The following is a 16,132-nucleotide window of genomic DNA, read 5'->3' on the forward strand; positions in this document are numbered from 1 at the left end:
TTTGATACAAAGTGACCTGGTCTAAACAACACCAACAAAAAATAATACATTATACCTTTTATACCTTCATTAATCTTTACTATAAAAATATCAAGCCTTCCAATCACTTTTGACCATTAAAAAGGACACTAGGCCTTTCGGTTTCCAATTGAATGAGCCTTTTTTGATGTTTCTACGTTAAACAAAATGGCTATCTTAAAATTTTGATTGGATGTGTTTGGGGGAAAGGTGGGCATGAGAGGGGGTTTAGTTGCCCTCCAGTCACATTTGCTATTAAAAAGGGCACGAGCCCTTTGAGTTCCCAATCGAATAAGACCTTTTTGAAGTTTCTATGACAACGCGGTCTATAAAAAGCTTATGTACCCCCGAGGCACAGCTTACAATCATCGCGCCGAGGGCTGTGGGGGACTGTCATCCCAAAAAATACATTTTCTATGTGAAAATAAATTATACTGAACAAGATTGCTATCTCAAAATTTTGATTGGATGTGTTTGGGGAACTGGTAGGCATGGAAGGGGTGTTAGTTGCCTTCCAATCACTTTCAACTATTAAAAAGGGCACAAGCCACTCTAATTTCCAATTAAATAAACCCTTTTTGAAGTTTCTATGACAACTTCTTCGGTACGAAGTGCCCTGGTCTAAAGGAAAAAAAAAATAATAATTAATACATTGTGCCAACATCGTTCTTATATGCTCCCAGGGCATAACTTAAAACCCTTGCCCTGAGGGCTGTGACGGAGTATCCTCCTCAAAAACATATTTCTATCTGGAAATCAACTATGCTGAACAAAATGGCTATCTCAAAATTGTTATTGGATGTGTTTGGGGGAATTATGGGTGTGGAGGGGGGGAGGCTAGTTGCCCTCCAATCACTTTCGACTATTAAAAAGGGCACTGGCCTTTTGGATTTCCAATCGAATGAGCCTGTTTTGAAGTTTCTATAACAATGCCTTCTATAAAAAACCTTAAATGCCCCCTGGGCATAACTTAAAACCCTTGCCCTTCTCAAAAACATATTTTAAATCTGGAAATCAACTAGCCTACGCCGATTAAAATGGCTATCTCAAAATTTTGATTGGATGTGTTTGGGGGAATGATAGGCATGGGGGGAGGGGGCTATTAGCTCTCCAATCGTTTTTGACTATTAAAAAGGGCACTAGTCCTTTGACTTTCCAATGGAATAAGCCCTTTTTGAAGCTTCTATGACAACATCATTTATAAAAATCCTTTTATACTCCCAGGGCGTAACTTAAAACCCGTGCCTTTAGGGTTATGGGGGAGGGTCCTCCTCAAAAACATATTTTCTAACTGGAAGTCAACTATGCTGAACAAAATGGCTATCTCAAAATTTTGATTGGATGTGTTTGGGGAGCCTAGACTACCGATCCTACCAGGAGAAGTTGCAGATTCCTAACCTCTCCTATCAAGATAAGCATGGGGCAATCATCATGGCACAGAAAATGCTGCACACTTAGTCCAAAATATGCTTGAACTTGACCTGTCAATAAGAACTAGAGGACACATAATGAAGCTGTACTGCAATCAAGCCAACACCAGACTACAGAACAACTTCTTCCCAAATAGAACTGTGGGGCTATGGAACTCCATAAGTAAAGATACAGTCTCAGCTCCTAGTGTGGAGGCCTACAAGGGAGCCGTAGAAGAAGTTTGTTTGCCCCATCCATTAATTCAATAATAAGATGCAGCCTACTCATTGGTTCTACATCTTGACTAACCAGCAACTGCAGAATAATTTCTTGTTTGCTGGACAATGCGATTGAAGGTAATTTAAGTTAGGATAAGAATATGAATAAAATCAAAGCAGGTAATGTGGCAATGCAAAAATTCGACTTTTTCTTTTATTATCTTGTCTGTTATGTCTTCTATTAGCTCTTTGAGAACTTTAAACAATAGTGTCAAACCTGGTCCATAATGCTTTCAAACTCTGACTTGAACAACCTTCTAGTCATTGACAGTTTCTCAAGTTTCAGTATTGATCCAGCACTCTCAACTGCTTGTTTCTAATCAATTACTCATTTCATTTGATCTTTAAAGAAGATTAATTAAAAAAAAAATTTCCTCAAAATAAGTTTTTGACAGAAAAGTAAAGAACTCCATTGAACAAAAATGAGCAAAAATAAAATTAAATAATGTACCAAGTGTGAAACTACCACAAATCACCATCAGTAAATAAATGAAACCCAAAACGAACATAAATTACAATAAATAACCTAGTCAATCTCAAAACGAGCAGAAATTAACATAAACTGGGCTCAAAACCCCTATGCCTTCCCAAGGCCAGAACATAATTTGCATTTTAGTGAAAAAAAATATAAATGTTTTCACTTTAAAACTTTAATAAATAAATTATTATTAAGATTTTAATTATTAAATATCAGTATATGCACATTAAACTGACAATGCATATTGATTTGTTTTTTTTCCTTTAATTTCTGTTCGTTTTATGTTGACATAGTCTTTTCTGGGAAAAAGAAAATAATGCTTTAAATCGTTTTGTTTTTTTTAAGACTTTATAGTTTGGCCTGCTATTTGTATGCTGGAGAAATATTTTCTGCAATTTTTAACAACATATACCCTTTTAAAATCTGGACACAAATAGTAGGATTTAATTTAGTTTCATACTTCCTCTAGTTGACCTGAAATGGAAAACTTGATACCATTCACAAAAAAAATTGTTTACTTTCTTTGAAAGCTTGGATACACTTACGCTATTTTGATTAAATTAAATTTTAAGAGCAGAATTAGTCCCAAAAGTTTTAACAATACCCTCAGTTGTTCTTTGGATACTGCTGAGATGCCTTATTGGGACTTGGCCTTAAAATAGTGCATTTTCTTTTAATGTTGAGGCAACATTTAGTTTTTAAACATAGTGGGCAAATGGAAGGGTGGGCGTGAGAGGGGGACTTGTTACCCTCCAATCACTTTCGACTATCAAAAAGGGCATCAGCCCTTTCAATTTTCAATCAAATGAGCCCTTTTCGAAGTTCCTACAACAACTCCTTTGATACAAAGTTCCCTGGTCTAAACAACAGCAACAAAAAATAATACATTGTACCTTAGTGGATCTTTATTATAAAAATGTCAAGCTTTCCAATCACTTTTGACCCTTAAAAAGGACACTAAGCTTTTCGATTTCCAATTGAATTAGCCTTTTTTGAATTTCTACAATAACGCTTTCTATAAACACCTTATATGCCCCCAGTGCATATATTACAATCCTTACACCAATAGCAGTTAGGCTGGTTGTTATCCTCTAAGACCTAATTTCCAGAACTTTCAACTACGTTAAACAAAATGACCATGTCAAAATTTTGATTGGATGTGTTTGGGGAATTGTTGGGCATGAGAGGGGCGTTAGTCACTCTCCAATCACTTTCAACTATTAAAAAAGGCACTAGCCCTTTCAATTCCAATAAAATGAGCCCTTTCGAAGTTTCTATGACACCGTTTTCAATAAAAACCTTACCCAGGGCTTAACTGACACCCAGTACCCAGAGTGCTGGGGGGGGGTTGTCATCCTCAAAGACAAAGACAAAATTTCCATAACTTTTTACTACATTCAACAAAACGGCGATCTGAAAATTTTGATTGGATGTATTTCGGGGACTGGTGGGCGTGAGAGATGTAGCTACCCTCCAGTCATTTGACAAGTAAAAAGAGTACTAGCCCTCTCAATTTCCAATTGAATGAGCCCCTTTTGAAGTTTTTAAAACAACTCTATCTATAAAAATCTTATTTGCCCCCAGGGCATAACTTACAACCTTTGCTCTGGGTGCTCTGGGGGTTTATCACCCTTAATTACATAATCTCCAGAACTTTCAACTGTATTGAACAAAATGGCTTTGACTATTTTAAACAAAATCTCTAAACTTTGATTGAATATTTTTGGGGAAATGGTGGGCTTGAGGGTGGAGTTAATTACTCTCCATTCACTTTCGACTATTAAAAAGGGCATTTCAATTTCCAATCCAATAAGCCCTTTTTGAAATTTCTACAACGCTCTATATAAACTTTGTATGCCCCCAGGGCGTAACTTACAACCCGTGCAATGAGGACTCTGAGGGGGTTATGTGTTTGGGAAAATGATGGGCATGAGAGGAGGGTTAGTTGCCCTTCAATCACTTTCAACTATTAAAAAGGACACTATCCTTTTCAATTTCCAATTGAATGAGCCCTTTTTGAAGTTTCTACAACATTGCTTTCTTTAGAAACCTTATATGCCCCCAGGGCATAACTTACAACCCTTGCCCTGAGAGCTGTGGGGGGAGGGGTCGTCTTCCTTAAAGACCTAATTTCTATAACTTTCTACTACGTTGAATATAATAGCCATCTAAAATTTTTGATTGTATGGGTTAGGGGAAAAGGTGGGCATGAGAATTTCCAGTCGAATGAACCCTTTCTCAAGTTTCTATGTCAAATATTTCAAGAAAAACCTTATATGTCCCCGAGAGGCCATAACTTATAACCCTTTTTCTGAAGAATATGAGGGGAGTGTCCTGCTCAAAGGTATAGTCTCCTTAACCTTAAAGTGCGCAGAACAAAATGGTTACCTAAAAATTTTTTATTGGTTGTGTTAGGGGAAATCGTGAGCGTGGAAGGGGTGTTAGTTGCCTTCCAATCACTTTCGACTATTAAAAAGGGCACTAGCAATTTAAATTTCCAATCGAATGAGCCCTTTTTTAAGTTTCTATCAAAACGCGTTCTATAAAAACCTTATAAGTCCCTTCGGGGCATAACATCCAACCCGTGCCCTGAGGGCAGTGGGGGGGGGGCTGTCGTCCTCAAATACCTAATTTCCAGAACTTTCAACTCCGTTGAACAAACGGGCTATCTTAAAATGTTGATGGGATGTGTTTGGGGAAAAGGGGGGCGTGAGAGGGGGGTTAGTTGCCCTCCAATGACATTCGCTATTAAAAAAGGCACTAGCCCTTTGAATTTCCAATTGAATGAGCCTTTTTTGAAGTTTCTATGACACAGCTTTCTATAAAAACCACACATGCCCCCAGGGCATAACTTGCAACCCTTGCCCTAAGGGCTGTGGGGGAGTGTCCTCCTCAAAAACATAATTTCTATGTGGAAATCAAGTATACTGGACAAAATGGCTATCTCAAAATTTTGATTGGATGTGTTTCGGGAACTGGTGGGCTTGGAAGGGGTGTTAGTTGCCTTCCAATCACTCAAATATTGAAAAGGGCACAAGCCACTCTAATTTCCAATTAAATAAACCCTTTTCGAAGTTTCTATGACAACTTCTTCGATACGAAGTGCCCTGGTCTAAAGGAAAAAAATAATAAATAATACATTGTGCCAATATCGTTCTTCTATGCTCCCATGGCATAACTTAAAACCCTTGCCCTGAGGGCTGTGACGGAGTATCCTCCTCAAAAACATATTTTCTATTTGGAAATCAACTATGCTGAACAAAATGGCTATCTCAAAATTTTTATTGGATGTGTTTGGGGGAATTATGGTCGTGGAGGGGGGGGGCTAGTTGCCCTCCATTCACTTTCGACTATTAAAAAGGGCACTAGCCTTTTGAATTTCCAATCGAATGAGCCTGTTTTGTAGTTTCTATGACAATGCCTTCTATAAAAACCTTAAATGCCCCCAGGGCAAAACTTAAAACCCTTGCGCTCCTCAAAAACATATTATGAATCTGGAAATCAACTAGCCTACGCCGAAGAAATTGGCTATCGCAAAATTTTGATTGTATGTGTTTTGGGGAATGATAGGCATGGGGTGGGGGGGCTAGTAGCTCTCCAATCATTTTTGTCTATTAAAAAGGGCACTATACCTTTGACTTTCCAATGGAATAAGCCCTTTTTGAAGCTTCTATGACAACGCCTTCTATAAAAACCCTTATATGCCCCCAGGGTGTAACTTAAAACCCTTGCCTTTAGGGTTGTGGGGGAGTGTCCTCCTCAAAAACATATTTTCTATCTGGAAATCAACTATGCTGAACAAAATGGCTATCACAAAATTTTGATTGGATGCGTTTGGGGGAATGATAGGTGTAGGGGGGGGCTTGTTGCCCTCCGATCACTTTCGACTATTGATAAGGGCACTGGCCTTTTGAATTTCCAATCGAATGAGCCTGTTCTGAAGTTTCTACAACAACGCCTTCTTTAAAACTCTGGATTTCCTATCGAATGAGCCCCTTTTGAAGTCTCTACGATGACCCCTTCCATATGAAGTGCCCTGCTCTAAAGGAAAAAAAATAATAAACGACATATTGTGCCAACATTGTTCTTATATGCCCTCAGGCCATAACTTAAAACCCTTGCCCTGAGGGTTGTGAGGGAGTGTCCTCCTCAAAAACATATTTTCTATTAGAAAATTAACTGTGCTGAACAAAATGGCTATCTCAAAATTTTGATTAGATGTGTTCGGGTGTATGATGGGCGGGGGGGGCTATTTTCCCTCCAATCATTTTCGACTATGAAAAAGGGAACTAGCCACTCCAATTTCCAATCGAATGAGCTCTTTTCGAAGCTTCTATGACAACTCCTTCGATACGAAATGCCGGGGTATGGAGAAAAATAAACACATTGTGCCCCCACCGTTCTTTACTTAGGCAGCGCTAGCGCGCTGCCTATGATAATCATAAAAAATGTTCAAAAGAATTTTAGAAATTTATATAATTTGATTTAAATGATAGGTATTAAGAAAAACGCAAAGGCTATGTAAATAAAATCAATTTCTTTTACAATTTGTGATCGCTGGAAACGTTTATGTTTCAACACACAACTTAAATTTAGTAAAGCTACCTTTCTGGTGTGATTGACTAGTGACCCCTAGGCCCACTTTTGTTTTCTATTTATATAAATGATTTGTCAAGTGCAGTTGATGGGTTGTATACTATTATTAAACCTCCTCTAGAGGAACTTAAACCTAGTAAAGCCCTAGTTATGTTTGCTGACGACACGAAATTAACCGTATGTGGTAGGACTGAGAATGAATTGATGTCGCAATTACGAGAAGGTTTTAAGAATATAGAAAGGTGGATGAGAAGTAATAGGTTAAAACTTAATTGTAATAAGTCTAGTTTATTGATATATAGCAGATCTCCAAGTTATTACCCATGGGTGAATAATTTAAGTAATGGTACATCAATGATTCCACGAAAGAGGAGTGTTAGATATTTGGGGATTATTATTGATGAAACTTTAAGTTTTGTAGATCATATTGATTGTGTGTCTATGAAACTAGCACGTAATGTTGGAATTATGCGTAAACTGAAAAATTTTCTCCCAACTAGTATATTAAGATTATTGTATTTTTCAATTGTACATCCATATCTATTATATTGTTCTTCAGTATGGTCGTCTACTTTTGGAACGCATCTTCTGCCCCTGCGTGTACTACAAAATTCGGCAATAAGGCTTTTGATTGGTAAGGATAATAGAGGATCATCTGTTCGTAATGAGTTTATGACGCTGAAGATTCTACCGGTATCGGGTCTTTTTAAATTTTATAAAACACAGTTCATGTTTAAGTATCTTTATGGTAGTGTTCCTGTTTGTTTTAAGGGAATGTTTGTGAGTGGGGGTGATGTTCATGAGCATGGAACTAGAAATTTGGAAGAATTTCTAAGAACGATTCCGAAAGCGACCAGATCATTGTTTTCTATCCGTCATGACGGTCCGAGTGCTTGGAATAGTTTACCAGTGGAACTTAAATGTGTGGATGACCTGCTGCTGTTCCGTAGTTTATTGAGATCGTATGGTTTAGTAATTTATTATTTTTATTGAATTGGCTAAAAAGGGGGGGGGGGTACGTGATTAGTGTCGAGTGGCTCCGTATAGTATGTTAGTACTAGTTTGTGAGTTGGAGGGCAGAACTTGTATTTGTATTCATATTAATTGAAATGAGTTATTATTTTGGATCTTATTTTGTTATTATGATTTTTTATGCGTTTAGAAGGGATTACCCCCGCACAAGCTTGCTTCTGGGGGTATTTTGTTTGTTTGTTTTTTATGTATATAGTAAAATAAATCCCAGTTATAAATTGAATTGAAATTGAAATTGATTAGCTTCATTATATGTATTTAAATGATGCTTGAAACAAAACGATTTTGGAATTATTTTTATTTACTTTAAAATTTTCTAGAAACTTTTGTTGCGCAATTATATTGATCTATAGTTTTCTTTTTGGTTGCTCGAAGTGCATTGCGATCTCCACAATTTCCAAATGAATCGGCTTAGCCCTTTTATATTACGTCACTTGCTTTCTAAAGAATTCTAAAAACAGATTGGAAACTTGAATTCTGAAGGAATTTCCAGTATTTGGAAGGGAAACAACTATCCCAAAGGTCACATGAAGATGCGAGAAGTGGAGGATGTGCAATGCGAGGAGTACGACATATTGTGTTTTGCGGAAAACGGATTGATTCTGCAGAATAATATATTTATCCATAGATTAAAGCATGTGCAAACAAAGGCTAATACAAATGTTATTTTTTTGCCCCTTCTTGCATTTAGAAGTTCTTAGCTTCTCTTTTCAATGGTTCTATTATGCATATGTAGTTGCAACAAACCACCGCTAAATTATACTTGAGATCCAAAACACGAATATATATGTACCAACAAGTGGCACTAAAGCCAGAAACGATCTTAAATAACTTCTGGTGTTTATGTACAAAATTCAGTGGCAACATTCGAAATTTTGAAAAATTGCTTATGTCCAAAAAGTTTACATAAGCTTCCATTGAAATAAATTCCCTAATTATTTGGATAAGGGTGACTCAAAATAAACCCAAAATTGGATCTAAACTGAAAATTAAAGAATGCAAATTGAAGAATTTTAGCATTCCCCTGTCTTTTTAAACGAAGCTCAGAATATAAATAAATGTTCAAATCACTCACAATATGGCGACTAGGATTAATGCCAGAAGGTTTCTGACCCTCTGAATAACTATTTGAATAAAAGAAATCGACTTCTGGACTAAATTAAAAAGAACGTATTTCTTATACTTTTGGTTGGGTTTGCTCGTTATTAGGTCACAGCTATTACTGTAACCTTGATATATAGAAAACATATTGAATAGGGATATTTTTGTTTTGTTTTACATCAAAATATGACCTTCAAATGTACTTAAAGAGTTTTAGTGGATGGGTGAAATTGATTTCATGATAACATTGTTAAGATAATGAAACAACATTTGGGTAAAAAAAAATAATTTAAGACAAATTTAGACCTTGGCATAAGTGGCTCCCAGGAAGATTGTCATCCTTAGTTAAACAATCGATTCGTTTCTCACTTATATTTTTGACTAATTTGAGAAAAATTTATTTTAGGCAAATGTTGCATTTTAGTATTGCCTATATTAAAGGACTTATTTTTCTAGAAATATTTCATAAATTGCTTGAGTTTCACTACAGATTTGGAAATTAAATTGCTTTAGTTAGTAATTACTTAATTTTTGATTAACTTTTTAATAGATAAATAAAATGCTATTGCATAATATATTTTTTTTTATTAATTTTAGATCTATTTTCACATTCTTTAAGTCCTAAAAGTAAGAACAGTTAGATATACCCTCTTGGAAAAACATAATGGCTGTCTATAATAGGCCTTCACTTTGTAGTGTTTAATATAAAGCATTAAAACCATGAATATAGCTTTCAAATAATCAAATAAATAACTACGAATTTAGCTTTCATTACTGGAATTAAACCAATTTTCCAAGTTTTTGGATTGGAAAATTTAGCCTACTAACAGAATAAGCTGATTTTCCTTTTTTACTGTGAAAGTTTATTATAAATTAAAATCAACAACTGCTCTTTAAAAATTGTTCCATCAAAAAGACAGTTTTTGATTTTTTGCATCCTCTAAAAAAATAATAATCAGATTGGTAATGAATTTGACTGCTGAAGGAGTTGATCCTTTTCTTTCAACTGCATTAAGATAAAATATGCTCTGCTGGGGTTAACAGTCAGTATCCTAATATATTTTGAATTTTAGGACCCTCCAGACTGAAATCTGTGTTGTATTCAAGTTTCGATGAAGTATTTCCTTCTCATAGTTTGCATTAGCTCCATTCCAAGATCTTTCATGGACTTGCCACAAATTCTGAAAATGGCCAATCCCATCACAGTTTCTGAGGATTATTACATTAAAAATGGTAAGTTTTAATGCTAATTTTTTTTGTCAGAATAAACAAAAAGCTATATTGTTCTAGAAAATAATTATTCCTTTTTTTCTTCTTTCTCATTAAGTGGGCTTAAGAAAGAAAATGTAACTTTATATGTAATTAAACTAACTATTAAGAGCTGAGGGTGATAAAGTGACTTCTTGGTGACGTAAAACACATTTAAATTCAATTTTTTAGCTTTAATTTTTAAGTTTGGTGAGACAGTTAAATAATCCCCATGATAAATTTTTGGTCAATCTTCTCTGTGCTGGTATGATGAGCGAAATATTTCAATCAAAGCAGATTTCAATTAGAATTGGTACTCCCTTTATTTTAAATGATAAAATTTGTCTGAATGGCGTATTCTTAATTCAAACTTATAGTGTTAAATATTTAGGATTTATCTTGACTGTAATTTGAGTTGGAAACAACACTGTGACCTAATATCAGCAAAAGCGGCAAAAGGACTGGATCTTATAAGAAGGCTAAGGAATCAGCTTCCACCAAGATTTCTAATGAGTCTAAATCATTTTCTTATCAATTCGTATCTTTCTTATGGTCGTTTACTGTGGACTAGTTCTTTTGTATCAAGTTTTAAAAGATTCCAAATTTTACAAAATAAAGTTGTTCGTGTCTTAGAGGGATATGTAAGATTTGAAAATAGCACTTTGAGTTGCTTCACTAAAATGAAAATTCTAACCGTTTTTAAGTTAAGAGATTATCAAGTAGCTGTTTTTGTTTATCAATATTTGAATCGTTATTCGCTGGAGTGCTTTTGAAAAATTTTAAGTCTAACTCGTTTTTTGATTGTTATGAAACTAGATATGCTTCTGGGATAGTGTCGTAGGTTCTCGGAGTACTCGGAGTTCCGCGTTTAGTAGGACCACAGCTGTGGAATTCTCTCCCGGAGGGTATAAAGTAGGCAGATAATTTTAGACAGTTCAAGAGTGGGTTGAAACCGCTACCTTCTGGGAAGTTTTTTTTTTTTTTTTTTTTTTTTTTTTTTTTTTTTTTTTGTATATATATACATATATATATATATATATATATATATATATATATATATATATATATATATATATATATATATATATATATATATATATATATATGTAAGTGTTATTTTGGTTAATAAATTATTCATCTCTCCTCCTCTCTCTCTCTTTCTCTCTCACTCTCTTTATCTCTAATTCTTTCTCTCTCTCTCTCTTTCTCCTTCTATCACTCTCTCACTCACTCTCTCTCTCTCTCTGGTTTTCTTTTTCTTTATAAGAATTGTATTTTAAAAACGATTTGTGAACAAACATGCACATACATATCATTATATGTGTACATATAATGTTTGTATATTTACATTTTTTACACGTAACTAAAAAGAAAAGACTGTCAGATATGCTTGGTAAACTTTACTGTTAAATAATTCTATGTCTGTTTAATTCAAATTTGTTTTAGAAGTTGAAGATGCTTTATCAGGTGACAGCGAGAAGCCCTTTCATTTTCCAAACCACCTTTCGTCGCCAAAACGTAAAGATGTTCCTTTGCCTAATTTACCTAGCATTTCAGGACCATTTAAATTGGAATACAACACCCAGGAATCCAAATTTTTTAACAATGAAGGTACATCTGAAACATTGTATTTTTGTTGACTGAAATGTATTGGATAATATTCTATTGAACAAAAATAGGACAAAGGGGCTTCCAATCTTAAGATGGAAGTTTGTTTTATTCCAATATGCCGGTATTTTCTAAACCGTTTTTATAGTGTTTTATGAAAATTTCAAAATTTTGACTTGAAAGTGGTTTGGTAGGTTAAATTATCAAACACTTCGTGTTAACGAACTGTAAGTAAGAAGCAACTCAGCTCAGTAGTAGCTGAAACTCTAAAAACGGAATTTTTATACCAATAGATACAGCAAAAGGATCGGATTTTTATGCTAATTTCAATTATATAAGTTTCATTAAGTCTTACTTATCAAAGGTTACTATTCTGAGAAAATTTTCCTTATTTTCGAAAAAAGGATGAAACATCCCTTGAAAGTCATAGTAATGAAAATCAAATTCAGCGTATCTGAGAACCCTATTGTTGAGGTTTCAAGTGTCTATCTGGAAAAATGTGGAATTTTAAATTTATGCCAAAAGAAAGATCATCGATGCGTGTTTATTTGTTCTTTTTTTCTTAGTTGTAGTTTTTCTCCCAGGGGTAATCGTATAGGCCCAGTGATCCTATAATATAATGAAAAGGCTCATTCAAATTGAAGTTCTAGTGCCCTTTTTAAGTGACAGAAAAGATTGGAGCGCAGCTTGGCCTCCTCCCCACTCTTTTCCCCCCAAAATCGTCCGAATTTTTTTAGATAGTTCTTTTATTTATCATAGTTGAAAGTCCCAATAACTATACCTTTGAATGTAACATGATCCCCCCCCCCAAATCCCCTGGGGAACGGTCTTTAATGTATAAAAATTGCCCCATTTTTACGCGTATTTTTTGTTATTTGGAAGCGTGCATGCACTTTATGGTTTAAATTTTCTTCTGTTTTTTTTTTTTTTTTTTTTTTTTTCATGGGAGAAATTTAAACGGGGAGGGAAGGTTCTAGGGAGAGAATTGTCATGCAAATTTATACACTGGGGGAATTTGCCAGAATTCCTATACATTTTTTTTCTTGCTTTCTCTTTTCCGTCTCAATTTTACGTGTGGGGTTGTTAAGGGTAATTGTTTGGATAAATTTTTACTGGGATTGAATTGTCTAGAGGATATATTCGTGGAGAGGGTACTTCTCCGTGAAGGTGAGGCCAAATTTCTTGGGGCTATTGAAAAACGATCAGAAATTAAACATAAAAAAACAAGTTATTTCAACGGGAAGTAAGGAGCAACATTAAAACTTAAAACGAACAGAGACTATTAATAATATGAAAGGGGTTACCTCCTTCTCAACACCGCGCTCTTTACGCTAAAGTTTTAATTTTGTCCCAATTCTTCAAGAAGGACTTCTGGGACACTATTTTCGTTTAATTGGAAAAATAAGAATGTTTTTTCAAAAGTACTGAAAACTTCTGCTTAAAGAGCGTGGTGTTGAGGCGGAGGCAATCCCCTTAAAATACGTTATATTATCTATTGGTTTTCAGTTTTAATGTTGCTCCTAAATTTCAGTTTAAAAAACTTGTTTTTTTATTTAATTTTTCAATAAGGTTAAACTTAAGCCTTAAAATTACATCTTAATATAGATTATTCAATTCATATTTATATTGTGTATATTTCTTTACAGATTTTGAGATAAATCTGTCTATTATATTGATTTCAAGTTGAATTTGAAATAAGCAGAAAATTGGCTGTTGTGATTTGAACTGCATAGAAACTAGACAGGACTGTCAATACTGCTCGAAGAATATAGCGAGTCTGATTGCATATTAAAAAATGATAAAAGTGATGTTTTCTTAGATTGTTCAAATAATAGTTCAAATAGTGATAAACCATTTCCAAAGAGAGCGAAAAGCAATGAAAAAAAATACCGGGTATTTGCTGATGACGGTCTCCCTAAATTTACGACCGAAGCGTCCAAAGTTTTTATTGTCATTGCTTTTCACTGTTTATTTAGGGCGAACGGTTTAGGAAACTTCCCGGCTATCTCTTACATGTTATATATCTTTAGCTTGTCTGGTGATAACAGACGCATAAAGGCATCGATTTTGGTTTCTATCTGTTCACCTGATCTAGCAACATAACCTGAGTTTGGTATTTTTTTTACTGGCCTGACTAAATTGGGCTTTTTCGTGCAAATTATATTTCAACTTGTGTAAGAAAACGGTAAACACAAGTTAAATAATTTTAACATGGACTCTAAAGGAATTTGAAAGGAACAACTTTAATTCTAAGTTTTTTCCTAATTAATTCAAAAAAGAAGTTTTCATCAGTTTATTTGTTTCTACTAAAAGTTTTTATCATCAGTTTTATCTTAGAATATTCTGAAATGTAGCATATTTAGTTTCAATAAGACCGGTTCGGTCTTTTGGCTTTGCTTCTTTATCAAAACTAAATTTTTAAAAACGATTTGTGAAAAAAACCTGCATATATATCTGATTATATGTATACATATAATGTTTGTATATTTACATTTTTACATTTAAATAAAAAGAAAAAACTGCCAGATTTGCTTAGTAAGCTTTACTGTTAAATTTTTCTATGTCTGTTTAATTTAAATTTTGTTTTAGAAGTTGAAGATGCTTTACTTAATGACAACGAGAAGCCATTTCATTTTCCAAACCATCTTTTGTCACAAAAACGTGAAGATGTTCCTTTGCTCAATTTACCTAGCATTTCAGGACCATGTAAATTTGAAGACGATACCCAGGAATCCAAATGTTCTAACAATGAAGGTACATCTGAAACATTGTGTTTTTGTTGATTGAAATGTATTGGGAATATTTTATTGGATAAAATAGGACAAAGGAACTTAATCTTAAGATGAAACTTTTGTTTTATTTAGTTCTGTGTAGATGGTTGCCAATTTTTTTTGTAGTCTTTCATGAAAATTTTTTAATTTTCGCTTGAAAGTAGTTTTATAGGTTTTATTACCAACAGTTCAGGGTAACGAACTATAAGGAAAGAGTAACTTGGTGCAATAGTAAAAGAAACTAAAAAAAAAGAATTTTGATACTAATAGATACATCAAAAGAATTATATTTGATGATGATTTCAAATATATAATATTTATTTAGTTTAGTCTTACCCAACAATGGTTACGAAAACTTTCTATAGAAATTGTTTTATTTTTGAAAAAAGAGAAAAACACCCCCTTATAGTTAGAGGATTAACTTTTCCTCAAAAGTTAAGGAAAATCCCATCATCAGATTCAGCATATCAGAGAAACCTATTGTTGAGGTTCAAGTTTCTGTCTGCAAAAATGTGGAATTTTGTATTTTTGGCAGAAGGAAGATCATGAATGCGTGTTTATTTGTTTATTTGTTTTTTCTTCCCAGGGATGTTCTTATTGACCCAGTGGTCCTAGAATACCATATAGAAATTTTTCCATGTGGCCTTTCCTCAACCCTCGCTATTTTCGATAAAGTCTTTAAGTTTACCCCATGGCAGCTAACGAGATGGTTTGAAAACGTACCTGCTTTTCTCATTACCGTTTGCAAATGCAAAGTGGCTTTAGGATAAATACTGAAATTAGATACGGTTTTCTTGAAGGAATATGTCGATTTTCTATATTATATACGGAAAAGTTGTCTCTGGTCACGTGAGTTGACAATTATAATGAGAGGTCTCATTCAAACGGTAATTAAAAGTTCTAGTGCCCTTTTTAAGTGAACAAAAGTTTGGAGGGCAACTTACTAGGCCCCGACCCACCCCTTTTCCCCTGAAATTGTACTATAAAATTTTTATGAATTTTAAAAAAATATTTTTTTTTTAATTTTGTCCATCACAGTTGAAAGGTCCAATAACTATGGCTTTGGATATAACCTTCCCCCCTCCCTTAAAGCCCAAGGGGAATGATCTTTAAGTTATAAAAGTTGTCCATTGTTTACGCATAGTGTTTGTTGTTGGGAAGCATGCATACATTTTAGGGTGGGAATACGAATTATCTGCTAGTGTTTTTTTCACAGGGGTAACTCTAGGGGGAGATAAGGTTAGAGGAGGTGAACTTGTCACGGTAAATTATACCCTTGGAGAATTTTCCAGACTTCCTATACAGTTGTTTTTTATGTTTCTTGCTTTCTCTTTTCCGTCTCAGTTTTACGCGTTGTTAAGGGTAATTACCCTTAACAGTTGTTAAGGGTAATTGCCCTTAACAGTTGTTAAGGGTAATTACCTGGATAAATATTCTCCGGCATTGAATTTTCTAGATATCGTATCCGTGGAGAGGGTATTTTCCCGTGGAGGTTGTTTCAGATTTCCTGGGACTAGTTAAAAAACGATCAGAAATTAAATTTTAAAAACAAATATTCAAGTGGAATTAAAGAGCAACATTAAAACTTGAAA

At 34.3% G+C, this 16,132-nt stretch overlaps 1 protein-coding gene across 1 annotated transcript in view; it reads left to right on the forward strand.

Moving 5' to 3' along the window:
- The window catches only part of LOC148948086 (uncharacterized), a 74,054-nt gene that overhangs the window by 19,328 nt on the left and 38,594 nt on the right, over nucleotides 1–16,132 (forward strand). The window contains exons 3-5 of the mRNA XM_089096090.1: nucleotides 10,048–10,146; nucleotides 11,608–11,772; nucleotides 14,359–14,523. Coding sequence (XP_088952216.1) covers nucleotides 10,048–10,146; nucleotides 11,608–11,772; nucleotides 14,359–14,523 — 429 coding nt within the window. The remainder of the gene's footprint in view (nucleotides 1–10,047; nucleotides 10,147–11,607; nucleotides 11,773–14,358; nucleotides 14,524–16,132) is intronic.

The sequence above is a fragment of the Artemia sp. Qi Xiang Cuo genome, chromosome 10 (assembly GCF_049724085.1).
Source record: "Artemia sp. Qi Xiang Cuo chromosome 10, ASM4972408v1, whole genome shotgun sequence".
NCBI lineage: Eukaryota > Metazoa > Arthropoda > Branchiopoda > Anostraca > Artemiidae > Artemia > Artemia sp. Qi Xiang Cuo.